The sequence below is a fragment of the Salvelinus fontinalis genome, chromosome 34 (genome assembly GCF_029448725.1).
Source record: "Salvelinus fontinalis isolate EN_2023a chromosome 34, ASM2944872v1, whole genome shotgun sequence".
NCBI classification, from domain to species: Eukaryota; Metazoa; Chordata; class Actinopteri; order Salmoniformes; family Salmonidae; genus Salvelinus; species Salvelinus fontinalis.
In genome coordinates this window covers 4,901,415-4,920,529 of record NC_074698.1, presented here as the reverse complement: position 1 = coordinate 4,920,529, position 19,115 = coordinate 4,901,415, and the positions used below count along the sequence as shown (strand labels likewise).

General features: G+C 45.1%; 1 protein-coding gene across 2 annotated transcripts; it reads right to left on the bottom strand.

Moving 5' to 3' along the window:
* Window positions 1–140: 140 nt before the first annotated feature.
* LOC129832899 (TANK-binding kinase 1-binding protein 1-like) lies at window positions 141–16,125 on the bottom strand. Of its 2 annotated transcripts, none has more exons than XM_055897006.1 (11): window positions 15,750–16,125; window positions 8,424–8,680; window positions 7,395–7,523; window positions 7,045–7,149; window positions 5,897–6,047; window positions 5,613–5,815; window positions 5,331–5,392; window positions 5,030–5,139; window positions 4,252–4,745; window positions 1,841–2,098; window positions 141–1,665 (listed from the first exon to the last, which is right to left on the bottom strand). In XM_055897006.1, the coding sequence occupies exons 2-11, from the start codon at window positions 8,655–8,657 to the stop codon at window positions 1,537–1,539; spliced, it is 1,875 nt and encodes a 624-aa protein (XP_055752981.1). In that variant the 5' UTR covers window positions 8,658–8,680; window positions 15,750–16,125; the 3' UTR covers window positions 141–1,536. The 2 variants fall into 2 exon arrangements, with proteins under 2 accessions (XP_055752981.1, XP_055752982.1); XM_055897007.1 differs by lacking the exon at window positions 15,750–16,125 and adding an exon at window positions 15,439–15,716.
* Window positions 16,126–19,115: the final 2,990 nt, after the last annotated feature.

Genomic DNA, 19,115 nt, shown 5'->3' with positions numbered 1-19,115 from the left:
ATCCCTATAGATATACAACATATTCCCTTATGAGTTTACGTCTATAATGAATTGAATGTGGAACCCAGTCCAACCAGTTGCTGTTTAACAGACCAGTCATTGAAGACTGAGTTAAGCTAAGATTTCAACCAGGTATACCATTTTGAAATTCAGTTTTTTTTATTATTATTTGCGTTACAGAAAACCGAAAGATGACTATAAAGAGTAAACTAAGCCTCCATGATTCTATGGAAGGGGAAAAAGATTCGGAAAAGGAATACGGTAGAATCTTGGAATGCAATGTGAACACGTGGGTTCATGTCCATTTTCAAATGTCATTCCTTTATCTGATTCCAATCCTGTATCTCAGTACTGTTCCGTCTCATTGGCAGAGTCTCTTGGTCTTCCTCTAGAAGCGATCCAGAAGTTTTATTGCGGTTGATTGCAGTGTTCGCTTCTATGGTATCTATACTAATGGCATCGTCTTCCGACGCTTGTCCCTCAACTGACTCATGAGTACCAAAAGCTCTGAGGTAAGACAATGTACTGATGGTAGATCCCCATCCAGTGTCTTTGGATCATATTGATTGCTGTGCAAATTTCCCGAATTGGCTGAGTTGAGAAATCAGCTGATGTTGTGTTTGTGTATCTGTCAAATTCCTGTCCGGTGGGTTTTAAATGTGTTGCTGTGAACTGTGTTTACAACCTGTAGGCAAGTACCGGAGATGACTGCATATAAAGCTTTAGTATTCTGAGATTCACAAATCATCCACGGAGAACAACAGCCTGGAATCACTGTACAACTCCTACAAACCAGAACATCTTCGGACTGTTTCTACCCTAGTTTTAATTGCTATGGTACAATATCTTAAATCCCTGAATGTCAATATACAAAGGAGTTTCTTATGAGGTACCTATAGTGGTCCATCCATCACTGTTTTAGGGTCCTCGCCACACTGCCATAGCTCAACTATTTACAGCTATTATCACCAACCCCCTCTGTCATCCTTGACTTCATGTTATTTCATTACATTTTACAGAGACACGTGAGACGTTTTTAAAGATTGTCCTTGAATCTCGACGAAAACTATTCAAATTCCGTTAGAACTAAATTCTAAAAAAAAAGTGCTGTGTACCTCCGTTATGAATATGCCCTTAAAGTCTGGGTGAAGAGTTCATTCTGGTTTTGACAGAGTGTAAACTTTATGATAAAGCATGTAGTTGGGGTGTGACCCATTATTGATGGTTTTAAAAACAGTGCGAGGTAACCATGTCAAAGACCATACCTGATAACATGGGAGAGATGGGGAGCATTCAGAAACAGTACTGGCCCTTGTTATAGCCCTAAACTAACATTGTCAAATACAGAGGTAAGGAAACTTTCCAGTTTAGAAAATGACTATCACATCTAAATGTAGTTGGGCGATTCAGTGGATGCAGTCTGCCCTAGAGTGTCATATTGCAAAGGGGATCTGCAATGGGTTTTCCTGCTAATGGTTTAGGTTAGAATTTGGCAGGGTAAGTTGATCTGTGTCTTGGCGGCGGGGGGGACGGCGGTTAGATCTTGCTGTTCTCCAGGTGCGTGTCGATGTGTTTGATGAGGGCGTCGTCGGGGTAGCCAGTGGGGAAGGTCAGCTGACACAGCGGGCAGCTCCGGGCGTCGTCCTCCTCCGTCTCCATCCACAGCTGCAGGCAGCCAATCACAAAACGGCGTCAACGCTCAACTCGAAGGTCAACACTGTAAATGTACTAATTTGTAATAAAATAACCAGTTTTCTATTTGCATGTCACGTATGGAAGCTCTTATTACTGCTATTGGGATACACTACTGAGCTCTGAACTCGAAGCAGCAACAACTCACATTGATGGAGGGCCAGGACTGGGCGTGGTCTGCGTTCAGGTACCCTGGAAGGTGGCAGGCGAGGGTAGCCGGGTCCTTTAGGGCCAAGAAGGAAGGGCAGGGTGGGGGTTCCCGTGAGCTTACCCCCATGGCCCCCAGTGTCCTGGGAGGACTGGAGACTGGGGATGGGCACCTCCACTCCTCATCGTCAGACGACTGGGGCGGGGTGACCTGTGGGGTGGGGGCCGGGGGATCCTCCAGATGACAGAAGTGGCGCCCCTGGATGATTAATACATGCTATTTTTAACGTTTTAAAATGTTACTCCCTAATAAAACCATCATTTAAAACGGGCGGTGGTGGTGCGGTTAAAAATGTATAAAATAAGGTGATCTTAAAATAAATACACTACCGTTCAAAAGTTCAGGGTCACTTAGACATTTCCTTGTTTTTGAAAGAAACGCACTTTTGTCCATTTTAAAATATCATCGAATGGATCAGAAACACAGTGTAGATGATGTAAATGACGATTGTAGCTGGAAACGGCAGATTTGTAATGGAATATCTGCATAGGTCAATTATCAGCAATCCTCACTAAGGCACATTGTTAGCTAACAAAGTTTATCATTTTAAAAGGCTAATTGATCATTAGAAAACCCTTATGCAATTATGTTAGCACAGCTGAAAACTGTTCTAATTTAAAGAAGCAATGAAACTGGCCTCCTTTAGACTAGTTGAGTATCTGGAGCGTCAGCATTTGTGGATTTGATTACAGGCTCAAAATGGCCAGAAACAAAGACCTTTCTTCTGAAACTTGTCAGTCTATTATTGTGCTGAGAAATGAAGGCTATTCCATGTGAAAAATAGCCAAGAAACTGAAGTTTAACGCTGTGTAGTACTCCCTTCACAGAACAGCGCAAACTGGATCTAACCAGAATATAAAGAGTGGGAGGCCCCGGGGGACAACTGAGCAAGAGGACAAGTACATTAGTGTCTAGTTTGAGAAACAGACGCCTCACAAGTCCTCAACTGGCAGCTTCATTAAATAGTACCCGCAAAACACCAGCCTCAACGTCAACAGTGAAGAGTTGCAAAGAAGAAGCCATATCTCACACTGGACAATTAAAAAGAAAAGATTAAGACGGGCAAAAGAACAGACACTGGACAGAGGAACTCTGCATAGAAGTTCAGCATCCCATTATAGCCAGCAGCATACCACCCTGCATACCACTGCTGGCTTGCTTCTGAAGCTAAGCAGGGTTGGTCCTGGTCAGTCCCTGGATGGGAGACCAGATGCTGCTGGAAGTGGTGTTGGAGGGCCAGTAGGAGGCACTCTTTCCTCTGGTCTAAAAAATATCCCAATGCCCCAGGGCAGTGATTGGGGACACTGCCCTGTGTAGGGTGCCGTCTTTCGGATGGGACGTTAAACGGGTGTCCTGACTCTCTGAGGTCATTAAAGATCCCATGGCACTTATCGTAAGAGTAGGGGTGTTAACCCCGGTGTCCTGGCTAAATTCCCAATCTGGCCCTCAAACCATCATGGTCACCTAATAATCCCCAGTTTACAATTGGCTCATTCATCCCCCTCCTCTCCCCTGTAACTATTCCCCAGGTCGTTGCTGCAAATGAGAACGTGTTCTCAGTCAACTTACCTGGTAAAATAACGGTAAAATAAAAATAAATAAATAAATCCCGGAATCGCCTTTTCACTGTTGATGTTGAGACTGGCGTTTTGCGGGTAAAATTTAATGAAGCTGCCAGTTGAGGACTTGTGAGGCATCCGTTTCTGAAACTAGACACTAATGTACTTGTCCTCTTGCTCAGTTGTGCACCACGGGACTCCCACTCTTTCTATTCTGGTTAGGGCCAGTTTGCGCTGTTCTGTGAAGGGAGTAGTACACAGCGGTGTACGATATCTTCAGTTTCTTGGCTATTTTTCACATGGAATAGCCTTCCTTTCTCAGAACAAGAAGAGACTGACAAGTTTCAGAAGAAAGGTCTTTGTTTTTGGCCATTTTGAGCCTGTAATCAAATCCACAAATGCTGACGCTCCAGATACTCAACTAGTCTAAAGAAGGCCAGTTTCATTGCTTCTTTAAATTAGAAAAGTTTTCAGCTGTGCTAACATAATTGCAAAAGGGTTTTCTAGTGATACATTTTTTATTCCAAGTTTATAATTCTAAAAGACTAACACAACGTGCCATTGGAACACAGGAGTGATGGTTGCTGATAATGGGCTTCTGTACGCCTACATAGATATTCAATAAAAAATCTGCTGTTTCCAGCTACAATAGTCATTTACAACATTTACTCTGTATTTTTGATCAATTTGATATTTTAAAGGACAAAAAATGATTATCTTTCAAAAACAAGGACATTTCTAAGTGACCCCCAAACCTTTGAATGGTAGTGTATATACAAATGTGGTGTGTACCTCTGCAGCTAGAGGGAAGCCCAGCTCCAGGTCATGGTGGTGGGGACTACTGCTCAGGCTGCTGCCACCACCTCCTCCCCCTCCACCACCACTTACAGCTCCACGGGCCGAGGCCGGCCGGGCAAGCCCCATCAGGGAAACCCTGTGCGGGCGGGAATAAGCCCCAGACTCCCCCATGTTCTTGGGCTTGGGCAGGGTGGAGACTGGGTCACGGAGCAGCCTGGGCGGGGGCCTCTGGTGGGCAGACGAGTCGGCCACCTCCGAGTAGCTGCGGCGCCCCTGGAAGCGGGCACGCAGCCGCTGGCTGGTTGGCCGGCAGGAGTAGGAGGCTGGGCCGGTGGGTGAGTAAGCGAGGCCAGTTGGGGAGTAGGATGCGGGGCCAGAAGGGGGTGAGGAAGGTGAAAGGGGAGGAGAGGGGTGAGGGTGGAGGCGGTCTGGGGAGGGGCGTTGGGAGGCCGGGGAGCGACGCTGGGGTGCTGGGGAGTGTCTCAGGACTGGAGGAGAGAGAATGGGATGGTTATTATAATCCATTGCTACCTCTGTAGCCCAGCGGATAGAGTATGCCGCTTGCAACGCCAGGATAGTGGGTTCAATTCCCGGGACCACCAGTACGTAAAACTTATGTACACATGACTAAGTCACTTTGGGTAAACACATCCGCTAAATCGCATTTATTATTATTATTACATTAGTGTCCTTATTGGCACCCTCATCGGGCATTTTTGCAATTATACATTTAACATCAATATGGAGAACAATTTTTGTGTTTTCTACTGACCCATCTGCTCATGGGATGCCTTCCTGAGGATCTCAGTCTGTTTGACAGCCAGACCTCTCACACGCACCAGCTCCTCTGTCAGCTCAGTGTAGGCCAACGCCAGGTTCACCCTGCAAAGGAGGGACAATAGTTGATCATCTTTCAATGTTAGGGCTGCGTCCAAAATGGCTCCCTATTCCATAAATAGGCCACCACACCCTGGTCAAAAGTAGTGCACTAAATAGGGAATAGTGTTCCATTTTGGGTCATCGACTTGGTTATTCTACTGACAATAGTATTAGATGGGGCAGCTGTCGCTCACTGTTCATCTCCTGCCTTCTTTATCCATTCCACGTCACAGTGCTCACAGGGTGTGGTCACCTCCTGCTGGACAAAGACAGACGTGTGTGTCAGTGGAGGCTGCTGATGGGAGGACGGCTCATAATAATGGGCTGAAACGGAGCAAATGTAATGGTATCAAACACATGGAAACACATGTGTTTGATGTATTTGATACCATTCCACTGATTCTGCTCCAGCCATTATCATGAGACAGTCCTCCCCAATTAAGTTCCCACCAACCTCCTGTGTGTCACTATCTTACCTGTCTCTGTACGTCCTGCTGCAGCTGTCTGATCTCTGCCTGCAGCCTCTGTAGCTCCTCCTTCATCTCCTTCTCTCTCTGACACGCCCCCTGGGCCTGCTGCCGTGCCCCTTCTAGCTCCGCCTCCAACCGCTGCAGCTTCAGGTCGGACACGGCGTCCAGACTGCGAGAGCTCTGCAGGGTCGGACCCCGCCCGTTCCGCTCTGTAGCACACATACAGATACAGTGAGAAACATACACACACACACACGTCCGCACTCACTCAAACATAGACACCCACTTACCGCGAGGCACGTCCAGACTGGTGTGTAGCTGTAGGTAATGAATGTTTTTGCTGTGCAGCTGAGCACTGAGTTTCTGCAGGGACCCCTCCCTCTGCCTCAGAGCTGACTCCAGACCACAGATACGCTCCATGTGCTGCTCTGCTAGTGTTGTCTGATGGAGAGCACACACACGTGAATGCACAGTTTATACACACACACACACACACACACACGGATGTAGGGTGTGTATACACACACACACGGATGTAGGGTGTGTATACACACACACACACGGATGTAGGGTGTGTATACACACACACACGGATGTAGGGTGTGTGTATACACACACACGGATGTAGGGTGTGTGTATACACACACACACGGATGTAGGGTGTGTGTATACACACACACACACGGATGTAGGGTGTGTGTATACACACACACACACGGATGTAGGGTGTGTGTATACACACACACACGGATGTAGGGTGTGTATACACACACACACGGATGTAGGGTGTGTGTATACACACACACACACGGATGTAGGGTGTGTGTATACACACACACACGGATGTAGGGTGTGTATACACACACACACGGATGTAGGGTGTGTGTATACACACACACACGGATGTAGGGTGTGTATACACACACACACACGGATGCAGGGTGTGTATACACACACACACACGGATGTAGGGTGTGTGTATACACACACACACACGGATGTAGGGCGGGCATACACACACACACACACACACACACGGATGTAGGGCGGGTATACACACACACACACACACACACACACGGATGTAGGGCGGGCATACACACACACACACACACGGATGTAGGGCGGGTATACACACACACACACACACACACGGATGTAGGGTGGGTATACACACACACACGGATGTAGGGTGTGTACACACACACACACGGATGTAGGGTGTATGCAGGTAGCGGTACAATCTCTCTCACACACACACCTCTGAGGCACAATGCTGATAGAAAACTGATGATCAAAATAGTGTTTGCTTTAATTTGTATGTGAAGGATTCTATTTCATTACAATGCCTTAGCCCATAATACTGTCCCCTCCCCATCACTCTACCAGTACTACTCATGGTGTCCAGAAGGGGGCACTGTTTCCTACTGTTTCTCACCATCTTGTCCAGGTCTCTCTGAACGTTACTCTTCTCCATGTGGATCTTCTCATAGGCCTGAATCACATCCTCCAGCCTCTCCTCTCGCTCTTTACTCTTCTGGAGCTGAGGGAAAGGTGGACATTTTCAAAGGGAAAAGTGTAGGAGAATGAAAAATGTGTTCGATGTGCAGTTCCTCCCTCCCCTCTCCTCCCTCTCACTCCCCCTCTATTCTCTCTTACCACCCTCCCTCCTCTTGTCTCCTCCCTCTCCCCTCTCTTCTTCTCTCCTCCCTCTCCCCTCTCTTCTCATCTCCCTCTTCACACTCGTCTCTCTTCTGTCCCCTTCCTCTCTCTTCCTCCAGGTCTTACCTCCTGTGTGAGGGAGTTGACTCTCTGTTGCAGGTTGGTGGTCTCTGACTGCAGTAGGCTGGTCTCCTTGGGTTCACAGGAGCAGCACTGTAGAGTCCTCTCCTCCTCAAACTCACTGATCATAGGGAACTGAGGGAGAGGGGGAGGAGGGGAGAGGTACAAGAGAAGGACAGAGGGGGAAAATGAGAGAAGTAGGTGAGAGAGAAAGGAGATCAAAGGAAGACAGTGAGAATAGGACACGGAGTGTCACAGCACAAAACATAGGAGATGGAAAAAGCAAAAGGAGAAGAAAAAGAGTACACCAGTGTAAGTCGAGGCCAGATTATTATTAGAGGTTAGAAAAGAACCTTCCTCTACCATCAGCTTTTCCACTGTGAGTTTCAACTGAATAATGGCCCCATTCAGGTATGCCTGATTGTTTCAGTACTTTGAAACTCAAGCCTTCCTTCCTCCTCTCCTGGAAGTAATCACTGATCTAACTCAATTACATAGGCGAAAGCACAGGTTCCACAGAGTAGCTTTTACCAATTCAGTCATGTAAAATCAGTGATGCCTTTTAAAGGGATAGTTTGGGATTTTGGCAATGACGCTCCATCTACTTCGCCAGAGTCGGATGCACTCGTGGATACCATTTTTATGTATCTGCATGCGGTTTGAAGAAAGTTGCCATCTAGCGTTTGCACAATTGCTAACTAGCATTATCACACTTAATTAACTAGCATTAGCGCAATGACTGGAAGTCTATGGGAACAACTAGTCTTTGTGCTAGGCTAGTTATTAGTATCTTTGTGAAACTACCTCCAACTTCTTTCATACTGGACTCTGACACATCAAAATGGTATCCATAGTTAATCTGACTCTGGGGATGTAGATAAAGGGCCAAAATCCAGAACTATCCCTTTAAAGGGGGACGCCTTTTTGACCAGGTCCCATAGGGCCATAGGGCTTCCCTTTAATGTAGTGCAGTATAAAGGGAATAGGGTGCCATTTGGGACGTAGCCTCTGTCATGAACAGATCAGTCAACCTACCTTGACCTCATAGTTCTTCAGCTTCCTCTTGATGCTGCTGTTCTCTCGCTCCAGGCTGGCCAATCGCGTCTTGATGTCGTGGTAGGCGGCGGCCAGGGCGAAGTGGGAGGGGTACATGTCGTCTTGGATGGGTGAGGCCGACCAGTTGACCCCCGACCCCAGGCCGCAGCCGTCATCCCTCAGCCCCTCGCCACCGCTCAGGAGGCCCAGCTCGCCCCCGAAGAGAGACTCCATCCCTCGGGCAGGTCAGTGGCTACCTGAGGGGGGGACACAGGAAGGAGGGTAAGTCATTAGAGCCAGTCATTCTGTAATACTGATGTTATGAACTGCAATACCCACAGTCAAAGCAGGACAATCTTTGTCTGTTTCCCAAATGGGTGTCATTTGGAAACGATTTTGGATTTTTAATCAGAAAATGCTCTCTTCTTTCCCATTCATGTGGGATTATATATATATATATATATAGGTGGATCTACACAAACACAACAGATTGCGTTGACACATTTCAAGTCTCAAAGTATCTTATAAAACTGGGATTTTGGAGTGAGGAACAACCACTTCAACAACGTCAAACACTGTAACTAATGTTAGTTGACTTGTAAACAGACCACAGCGCCCTCTAGCATAGAAGGCTAGGATAACAGGAAGGATATCACTTCATAGCAGCATGACGGCAAGAGGGCAGCTGCACCACCCATAAGTCCTCTTCCAGTTCAGTGACCACACACTACTGTCCCCAGGCCTTCCGAGGCCATGGTCGTTCCGGCGCTAGCCTCTCTCTGCCAGCCACTCTCCTTCTCGCAGCAGGTGGCGCTAACGAGGCTCAAATGGCAGAGCGACGGGCCCTGGCGCAGCTCCGGTGTGAGTGAGAGCCATGGTCGACGGGCATAGATAGGGGTCGCGTGCCAAACCTGCCCGGAAGAGTCTGTCCCCAGTCTAGGCTACACATTGCTCGCTCCATCTGCCACCGTTTAAATCTGATTGGCTGTTGCCATGAATGTGATACCATCCCACATCCTGAAACATCAAAACCCACCTTGTTTCTTCTAGTGCTCCCCCTCCCCACTCAGTTGGGAAACCTGGAATACTCAACTAAAGAGATATATAGATGCGTCATTGGGTGCTGTGGCCTAGATCTAGACCAAACCAACTCTCACACGTGCAGACAGCCATCGCGTGTGTATATGGAAGGTTTCCCAGTCCAAAACACATGAAGTTGGTCAACGCTGTAACGATTATATATTCAATATCAAAGTATCCATACTACTCCATATCGAAAATGGATGTATATTCCCCTGAACTATTTTCCCCTTCCCCTCTCCAGAAACAAATACATATACAAAAAATATACATTATGCATACATATACATATAATCATGCTGAAATCCCCTGGCCTGCAAGGGCTGCAGGGCTGAATCATAGTCTGTTAAGCTCAGCTTGTCTCATTTGTCTCATATATTTACAACTACAGGAGACCCGAGAGAGTGGTGCTCTTTTGATGTTGTTTGTTCTGCCAGCTGCATCTCTCGCTTCTGATTCAACGCCATTCCACATCTCCATAGCAGAGGCATGAATAGATATGGAAGCCGCCGAATGAAAGTAAGGCACTCCAATTAAGACTTCACACAGGTCCCATAGTGAACCACGTGTTTCAAAGTGCCCTAAAGTCACTTTCTGAGTACCCACATGGTCAACATCCCTCCTCTAACATCAGTATACCCCCCCCCCAAAAAAAGAGACCACTAGAAACCAATCTGGGATCTTATTTTACAAAGTCTTACCCAGCACAATTTATCTGGGATGAATACTAATAAAAGTTGTATTGGATTGAAATTGAAACCATGTTAACAGACATAAACCAGTTGTTTCCCCCACCGAACCACCCTTGTCCCTGGAGCTCGGAACCTGCAGCTGCCCCAATGCTCCAGGTGGGTGGTGCAGTTGCATCCTGTAATGCCCACGAGATTCACCCGTTTGGAGACGAGCCACTTTTCCAGTTAAAGAGGCAATCTGCAGTTGCAACATGCATTTTTTTGAACGTAGAAATCAACGATACACACTCGGTGTACAAAACATTAGGAACACTGGCTCTTACCATGACGTAGAGTGACCAGGTGAATCCAAGTGGGATCGCTTATTGATGTCACTTGTTAAATCCACTTCGATCAGTGTAGATGAAAGGGGAGGAGACGGGTTAAAGAAGGATTTTTAAGCCTCGAGACAATTAACACATGGATTGTGTACGTGTGTCATTCAGAGGGTGAATGGGCAGAACTAAAGATTTAAGTGCCTTTGAACGGGATATGGTAGTAGGTGCCAAGCGCACCGGTTTGAGTGTGCCAACAACTGCAACGCTGCTGGGTTTTTCACACTCAACAGTTTCCTGTGTCTATCAAGAATGGTCCACCACCAAAAGGACATCCAGCCAACTTGACACAACTGTGGGAAGCATTGGAGTCCACATGGGCCTGCATCCCTGTGGAACACTTTCGACACCTTGCAGAGTCCATGCCCCGACGAATTGAGGCTGTTCTGAGGGCAAAAGGGGGTGCAACTCAAAATTAGGAAGGTGTTCCTAATGTTCTGTACACTCAGCGTAGACCCCTTGATTCTTGAAGAATAGAACTAATAAATGTCTCGTGAGCTTAGTTCTACTGTCGTACCCCAGTAGAACAGCAATTCGAAATTTATTTCACTCCAATGTTTTTAAACAATGTAAATGTAAACAAACACTGTATAGCCCCAAAACATGGTTAAAACTATACATTTGATATAATGGATGGTCAGTTTTGAGTGGTTACATTTCACCAGCCTCATCTTTCAGCCTTTTGCCAAAACAGAGGCGGGGTGCCCACTTTGTTATTGTTTCAATGGCAGATTGGCCCCTATAGCACAACGTACATGCAACCAAGCGGCAAACGCTCCCTGCCAACCCGCCGCTGTTTGAGTCTCTATCACGTATTCATCGCCCGAGGGAGGAGACAGCTGGATGGGTGCAAGACTGATGACAACTGGATTAACGAGTCGGTTAGATCTACTGTACACCAGAGCTACTGTACAACAGGGCTTTACAATAAAGTCTTATGAATGGGGTTTTGTTGTTTGTTCAAGGTTTTTGATCTCAGGCAGGAGTAAAGAGTTGTTTATAATACAGAATATCAAAACACTTGACAGTGTGCAAGTTGCAAAGTTTTAAGTCGGGGATATCCAAACTTTTCTGTGGACCCGTCCCTCATGTACATGTGGTTTGTGCCTCTATGCATGTGAATCCATTGAAATATGCACCTCTGACAATTCTCTCTTTTCCAAGTCTGCTTTGGTTGCAAGTGGTTTGCATTTCTACCTAGACTGTAGCCTAGCCTAAAGACAGTTATACTTCTGCCGAGAAGGGTCGAGCATCTGTCCTTTACTAACACCTACACACACACCCACACATGCATCAACTCACTGACACACACACACACACAAACACACACATTTACTAACACCTACACACAAACCCACACATGCATCAACTCACTGACTCACACTGCACACACATCATCTCTCTGTTCAGAAAGCAGAGGACAAAGTAGCAACAGTGAAACACGAGCTGCTAGCGAGCCCATTCACCCCAGGGCCAATCAGAACAAGCCCATATGTCAATGTCACATGGCTAATTCATATTTTAATGTTCCGGATATCAGCCAGAATGGATGCCCCGAGCTAACACTAGCTTAGCCCAATGTGCTGTAGAGATTCAATATGCGTCTATGCTTTGGTTCAGTTTTAGCTTAGAACAATGCTTCTGTAAACTAGCTACTGCAATGGTTTAGCATCAAAGCACGCTTCAGTGCTGCATTTGTTTGTTATATGTAAGTAAGTAGCCTTGCACAAGCGAGCCAGAACGGCTCATAGGAGCAGGAGCCTATTTCCAGTTTCTGTAGCGTGATGCCGCTTGATGTACAAGTACACCCACCGGACAGGACGCTAGACTATGGCTGGGCCTTAGCCACAATCTCCTTAATGCTGAGTGCCAAGCAGACGCAGAGATCGGGTATCATTTTTACCTTCTTTCAATCTCAGGGTGGACTCTGACCACAAGGCCAGTGAGTTGGACTTCAGGCAGGCCAACACGTATTCCCCAGATGAATGTTAGTTAAATCCTTACTGCTTATGATCTTGTACTTAGGTCAAATACTTGTAAGATGGGATGGCTGCATCTATCATAATGGCCACTTCAGTGTATGCAGAATGACACCAAAGGTTGACACTTGAAAGGTACAGGACTTTTAAAGCTAGAATCCTTAATTTAAACGATAACAAAGCACGCACCCCGCCTCTGATTTGGTAATAAGCTGATGGATGGGCCTGAAGAAAGGTAACCACTCTCAAATTCATACACAGAGCTAACCGATGCAAGGTTTGAGGATATAGAGTGTTCGTCTACATTTACATTGTTTATAAACATTGGCGTAAAACAAGCTTCTATTTTGGGTTCAGATGGGGTACGACAGTTGAACTAAGCTCATGAGACAAGTTATAGTCTTCAAGAATCAATGGGTATATGAAATGAATTTATAAGTAAAAAACAAAAATGGATGCATCGACTAGCTTTAAAGGCCATTTCCTGATTGAGCTAACATCTGCGGCATTCACCATCAATGCAGTCTCCGCGAACGCAGAAACATTGCCTTTACACTTCTATCGCGCCATAGCGCACGTCTTCAGCGCTACGGATTGAACCGAGCCCTTAGAATGTGCATGGTCCTTGCAAAGACAAAACAAATGGAAGGAAAACAATATGTCTTAAGGAATGCGTTGCCTTATTTGAATATCATTTGAGGGAGGGAGCGAGGAGAGGACAAACCCAGGGAAAGAGATGGAGCAAAAAAAGGAAAGGGGGGGAGAGCGAGGAAGAGGATGGCGGGAGAGAGGGTGTCCTTGAGGATTGGCACCATCCTATATGTGAGGGGAGAACTGAGGCCAGTACTCGGGGGAGGGGTCAACAGCTTGAATAGATGTTGCCTATGCGCTTTGCGAGGGGGAGATGAGTAACCTAGTTCTGACAGGACATAAAAACAGAGAGAGATGATAGGTGGACAGAGAGCGAAAGATTGAGAGGGGGGGGGGGGGGGTGGAGAGAGAGAGAGGCATATCCCAGAGCTGTCCCTGTGGGGTGCAGCGAGCCAGAGACCTAATCCACAGCAGCCCTGTGCAGAAAAGCATCTATACGTCACACACACACACACACACACACTGGTGACGTACCGAAAGCCACCAATGGGAAAGGGAAAACAGTTTGACTTGAGTTCTAATCTTTTCCATCAACCTTCTTATTACACCAAACCCCAATTGAATGCTGTGCTCCAAACAAAATAAACCCAACACGATCATACAGCCAAAAGGCACAACAAATAATGTAGCATTGGAGCATTGTTGCACATGACTAGCTGTTGATAACAGGGTGTAATTGGTGGTAGGTGAGGCATCTCACCTCCACATAACATAGGATTGTAATTCCAAATGGCACCCTTTTCACTATAGTGCACTATTTTTTGACCAGGGCCCTAGTCAAAAGTATCGCACTGTGAAGGGAATAGGGTGCTATTTGGAACGCAACCCTTTCACCTCTCTTACAGTAGACCTGGTGGAGCAGGTTACGTAATAGATGACATCATAATCATTATCACTGTCAACGGCCCACGAGCATGCTTCATCATGCCTCAAGTGCTGTATCTGTACTGTCTTCTCCCGTAACGGATTTGACTTACACACTGAAAGGCAATGGGTGACAATGCCTCCAGAAAGCTATTGGTTTGAAAGATCAATGAGGGAATGTTCCATATCGCTATGCGCACATGCTTAAATCATCATTGTGACATTGTTGCTGCCGGAATGGTAGGCCTTAGTGGTCTGAGAACAGAAGGTTCCAAATAGCCTACTTGATTTCAGGAGGGTCATTGAGTGACGTTAGACCTTAAGCAAGACACCCGACACTTAACCTTGAACGTTTCCATAAACAGCTGTATTAACATAAATAATTGAAATCCATCGAATAAATGGGACTACAAAAATCAAGACATGACTTTTAGGCAACCCTGATTTCTTACTGAAATTGACTTAAGACGAGTATCATGACCATTACTAGTAACATAACTTAAACTGAGTAAAAACTCTGACGTCAACACGTCACTCTCCAAAGTACCCCCAGATACAGTTGTTACCGGCCATGCCCCGAAGCCGAATGTCAAGCATATGGAGATGCTATTCGCTGCGGGTTCGGATAGCTGTTCCTCTCGATAATAGCCTCTGACTGGTTCGCTGGGTGGTTAATGGCCAGTCAATTACTCACGGTGGCCGGCGAGCCGCGCTTTAGCACCATGCACAGAGGGATCGATTCCTCTGATTTAATGGATTCTGTCTGTTTGTTTCCACAAATGCACGTCCAGCTGTATTTCTTTATGGCGCATATACGATGGTCATGGTAGGGACATTTCAACGTATAAACAGAACAACGTAGGTCTTTGAAAGACCTAGGCATGGTGTTTACACAATTGAACAAAAATGTCAAGCACCCATGTTCGATCAAGGACATTTTCATTTTGAATAAACTTCCGTTGACCTACCTTTGTATAATGAATTGAGTGACTTATCATATAGTGGTGTTTCATAGACATAGTTACCAAGGTAACTTCGTTTTTAGCACGTAGGCTACGTTATGTATTTCTCAAAAAAAAATTACAAGTGAGACAACCATTTTGGTCTGAAGCGTTGTCAACATTGATCATTCAGCACCACTAGCAAGTGAACAGCGCAAGTTTGTCTACGCTGCTAAACCAGTCCGGAACTGTGCAGTGTACGATAGTGATGATCTCTCAAAGTCACATGCACCAACATTAGGACAATAAAATAGTTATGTCAAGACAGTTACCAAAACACAACAATCAATCACGTGCATGAATATCTCCGTAAGCAACAACCACGTCGTATGCTACGTGTGGTTGTGTAGACTACGTTTCCTGTGATTACTTACAATAGGGCTTCTATATCGTTTCTCTCCTTGCGGCAAGACACTAGTGCTCGTTGCCATTCTCACTTTGTAGTGCAATCAGTAGCTAACCTAGTCTACAACATGGCTGTATACAGCGACGCAGCTCTCTCCATCTCTCCCAACGAAAAAAATGAGCTCGCGCTTTTCCCCTTCTTCCTCATATCGAGCTCTTTTTATATGTAAAAAAAAAAAAAAACGTTGCCGTGAGCGTTACTTAACACCTGTTTAATTAAAAAATACTCTACAAAGGCACAACAATAAACACTGTCAAACAAATACCACGATATACTTACGCATCCTCGTGAGATACTGTGAAAATTTCATAGCGAGAAAGGGGGTCAAAACCGTTCATTTGCGGTTTACATCGACAATGGTTGGATTGTGGATGCTTGTGACGCCCCCCCCCCCCTTCAACCCCTCTTTACACTCCCATTCTGTGATGAACCGAACCGTTTTTACCAATAGAAGACGGTGAAATAGGTTGGAGCAGGGTTCAGAAAAGACCAAAGAGTAGCACATCAGAAGATCACTGACATGTGAGAGTTTATGGCCAAGAATATAACAAGATGATAGGAAAAAATAAGCATCACATCCCCATATCATATAGGTTAGGTTGTGTTCAGTTGTCACATTCTTTGCCTCATGGATCTCTTTGCGTCCCTGGTTGCATAACTGCCTGCATCAGAAAAAAAAAATATATATATTCTGACACAAAGTGCTGACGTTCGAAGCTTGATTAGATTGTTGTATAAATAGATTGATGATTCATTTTATCTCAATTATGGCAATTTTTTATTTATTTATGCTATCACCATTGAGTGATGGAGATTGCTTATTTATATGAGAATACATTATCTCTGATCCAGATATGCACAGGTCTTGAAATTAAAGGGGTTCTAGATCTTCTTTGTGTGTCAACGGTGGGAAAAATAGATATGGGATTTTGAGGAAAATGTATTGCATGCTACAGTGTCCTTAATGTACCTGCTCACAGGGCATGAACCAATTGGAACTTCTAACAGAATGTAATCATAGCAGATGATGGTTTTTGTTGATTGCACAGTGTCGCCGTGATATGTCGTTATGTTTGGAGGAAAAAGGGGGAGTCTTGCAAGCTGAAGAACACCATCCCAAGCGTGGGGGTGCTTTGCTGCAGCAGGGACTGGTGCACTTTACAAAATAGATGGCATCATGAGGTAGGAAAATTATGTGGATATATTTAAGCAACATCTCAAGACACGAGTCAGAAAGTTAAAGCTTCGTCTTCAAAATGGACAATGACCCTAAGCATACTTCCAAAGTATGCTTAGGCAAAATGGCTTAAGGACAACAAAGTCAAGGTATTGGAGTGGCCATCACAAAGCCCTGACCTCAATCCTATAGAACATTTGTGGGCAGAACTGAAAAAGTGTGTGCGAGCAAGGAGGCCTACAAACCTGACTCAGTTACACCAGCTCTGTTAGGAGGAATGGGCCAAAATTCACCCACCTTATTATGGGAAGCTGGTGGAAGGCTACCCGAAACGTTTGACCCAAGTTAAACAATTTAAAGTCAATGCTACAAAATACTAATTGAGTGTATGTAAACTTCTGAACCACTGGGAATGTGATGAAATAAATAAAAGCTGAAATAAATCATTCTCTCTACTATTATTCTGACATTTCACATTCTGTAAATAAAGTGGTGATCCTAACTGACCTAAAACAGGGAATTTTTACTGGGATTAAATGTCAGGAATTGGAAAAAACTGAGTTTAAATGTATTTGGCTAAGGTGTATGTAAACTTCAGACTTCAACTGTATATATATATAGTGTTTTCCAATTTTCCCAGAAGTGGTTAGAGTCTATGGATTCTTCAATTACATTGAGCTGATTTCTGACGTGCTGTTCCTTCTTTTTCCATAGAAGGCGTAGACTCAGGTTTTCTGGGTCTCTATGTTTTTGGTTCTATGTTTTCTCTCTCTATGTCTCCCTCTCTGTCTCTCCCAGCTGCCAGCACTACAAAGTTTCAGCCACTCAGTGGCATATGCCCGACATGCAAAATATAACATAGCCAGCAGATGGCAACCTTGTTTAATACACCAAACAAAAATAAAAAAGCAACAGTTAAAGTGTTGGTCCCATGTTTCATGAGCTGGAATAAAAGATCCCAAAAATGTTCCATAGGCACAAATGTTATTTCTCTCAAAATGTGTGCACAAATTTGTTTACATCTCTGTTAGTGAGCATTTATCCTTTGCCAAGATAATCCATCCACCTGATAGGTTTGACATATCAAGAAGCTGATTAAACAGCATGCTCATTACACAGGTGCACCTTGTGCTGGGGACAATAAAAGGCCACTATAAAATGTGCAGTTTTGTCACACAACACAACGCCACAAATGTCTCAAGTTTTGAGGGAGCGTGCAATTGGTATGCTGACTGCAGGAATGTCCACCAGGAATGTCCACCATAATTTAATGTTCATCTCTACCATAAGTCGCCTCCAATATCGTTTTAGAGAATTTGGCAGTACAACCAACCGGCCTCACAACCGCAGACCAGGTGTATGGCATTGTGTGGGTGAGTGTTTTGCTGATGTTAAAGTTGTGAACAGAGTGCCCCGTGGTGGCGGTGGGGTTATGGTATGGGCAGGCATAAGCCACGGACACCATATCTGTATTCCCAGTCATGTGAAATCCAGCGATAAGGGCCTAATGCATTTATTTCAATTGACTGATTTCCTCCTATGATCTGTAACTCAGTAAAATCTTAGAAATTGTTTGATGTTGCATTTCTATTTTTTGTTCTGTATAATTCACAAACCTGTCATCGACGATGTTGATAGTACCATTGCATGTATTGTACACCATCTGAACCCTGTACGAAATCCAGTGCTAAGGTGATTGTATAGATGGCAATGGTAAGGCTAGTACTAGAGAGATTGTCTCACAAGCACAGACACTCAAGGCGGAGAACCTCAATAATGCGTCTCTGCTTCGCACTCAGCATCAAGGAGATTTGGCGTTTGGCCCTGCGATAGACTGTCCAGGGGTTGTAATTGTACATCAAGCTGCCTCGTGCTACAGAAACAGGAGATTGGCACCTGGTCCTATGAGATGTTCCAGCTTGCACAAGCCTGCTACTTACCCACTACTAGAAGATCAAACCCCCATGAAGAGCAAAGCAAATGACACACATATAGAAATAGCATGTAAACGACACGTAGGTTAACTTAATATACTGACTCTGTCTGGAAGTCACCGGAATCTGTTAGATTTCATGTTCAAAACAAGAAACACAATTGATAGAGCAGACACTGGGTTCCTACCCACATGATAGAGTGTGGTATTTACTCTATAGATGCCAATTCTATGTTTGGCCAACTGTTAAAAACGGTTAAAAATGCCACCTCGCCTTGATCAACCCTCTCCCACAGTTGAGCCTGTGCCACACACACGGACCTCCCTTTACGCTTCACAACCTTGTCTCACACTATCTAATTCCATCGTAATCCCCTAATATGAAACTATAGCCTACCTCACAGTCAGACAATCTATTTACAGTATATGGGTATTTGGACTATCGGTGTGTCTAAATGAAGCGTCAACTTCCTCCATCCAGGACATACCGCTGTGCTAATCAAATGCACTTCTCAAAGCACATCTCCCAATCATT

Coding starts and splice junctions, on each gene's coding strand:
- LOC129832899 (XM_055897006.1), bottom strand. CDS start 8,657: ATGGAGTCTCTCTTCGGGGGCGAGCTGGGCCTCCTGAGCGGTGGCGAG. Junction 7,150..7,394: donor TCAACTCCCTCACACAGGAG/GTAAGACCTGGA, acceptor CCTTTCCCTCAG/CTCCAGAAGAGTAAAGAGCG. Junction 6,048..7,044: donor AGAGAGACCTGGACAAGATG/GTGAGAAACAGT, acceptor GCTCTCCATCAG/ACAACACTAGCAGAGCAGCA.